This window comes from Austrofundulus limnaeus, unplaced genomic scaffold, assembly GCF_001266775.1.
Source record: "Austrofundulus limnaeus strain Quisiro unplaced genomic scaffold, Austrofundulus_limnaeus-1.0 Scaffold37, whole genome shotgun sequence".
Lineage (NCBI taxonomy): Eukaryota > Metazoa > Chordata > Actinopteri > Cyprinodontiformes > Rivulidae > Austrofundulus > Austrofundulus limnaeus.
Window position 1 is genome coordinate 2820876 of NW_013952439.1, and position 850 is coordinate 2821725.

General features: G+C 54.8%; 1 protein-coding gene across 1 annotated transcript; it reads left to right on the top strand.

The window, feature by feature from the left end:
* Positions 1-26: 26 nt before the first annotated feature.
* Positions 27-734, top strand: LOC106516324 (tripartite motif-containing protein 29; the record flags this gene model as incomplete). The annotated part of the gene is given in 1 exon segment (XM_014006621.1): positions 27-734. A coding segment is annotated over 1 exon segment (591 nt), but the record flags the coding sequence as incomplete, so codon positions are not given.
* Between the last annotated feature and the right edge of the window lie 116 nt (positions 735-850).

An 850-nucleotide genomic window follows, 5' to 3' on the forward strand; every position in this document is an offset into this window, starting at 1 on the left:
TACCAGTAAGTCCAGTCCCTGCAGGCTGCAGCACACCGCTGAGGGCGGGCTCACACACTCAGCACACACACACACACACACTCACTCTCACTTCACTCTGTAAGTTTCCACAGGTCGGACCGGGTTTGGACTCCAGCAGCACAATGGCTGATCACACGTCTCCTGATTACTTCAGATGCTCCCTGTGTGCCAGCCTCCTCAGGGACCCTGTGGCCATCCCCTGTGGTCACAGCTTCTGCATGGACTGCATCAGTGGCTACTGGAACGAGGCTGACTACACTGGTATTTACATCTGTCCCCAGTGTAAGATCACGTTCACCCAGAGGCCCGTGCTGCGACCCAACGCCACCCTCAGCATGGTGGCTGAGAAGATCAAGAAGAGCGGCCTGAACATCAACCTGAGCCCACCCCAGGGGAACGTGTACGCCGGGCCCAGCGACGTGCCCTGTGACTTCTGCTCAGGGAAGAAGCTGAAAGCTGTGAAGTCCTGCCTGAACTGCCTGGCCTCGTACTGCGAGAAGCACCTGAGGCCGCACTACGAGTCGGCCACCTTCAAGAGGCACAAACTGGTGGACGAGCTGGGAAACCTGGACAGGAAGATCTGCCCGCAGCACCAGAAGTCCCTGGAGCTGTTCTGTCGCACGGATCAGATGTGTATCTGTGCCATCTGCACAGTGAGTGAACACAGAGGCCATGACATCGTGTCTGCTGAGGCTGAGAGAGGAGAGAAACAGGTGAGAAGTCCTCTTTTCCTGCAAACATCAGTCATTACAGCCAAAAACTGTAAAAACTGTCCATCTAACCAAGGTTTAAAACCTTATATCAGCCAAAAACTGTAAAAACTGTCCAC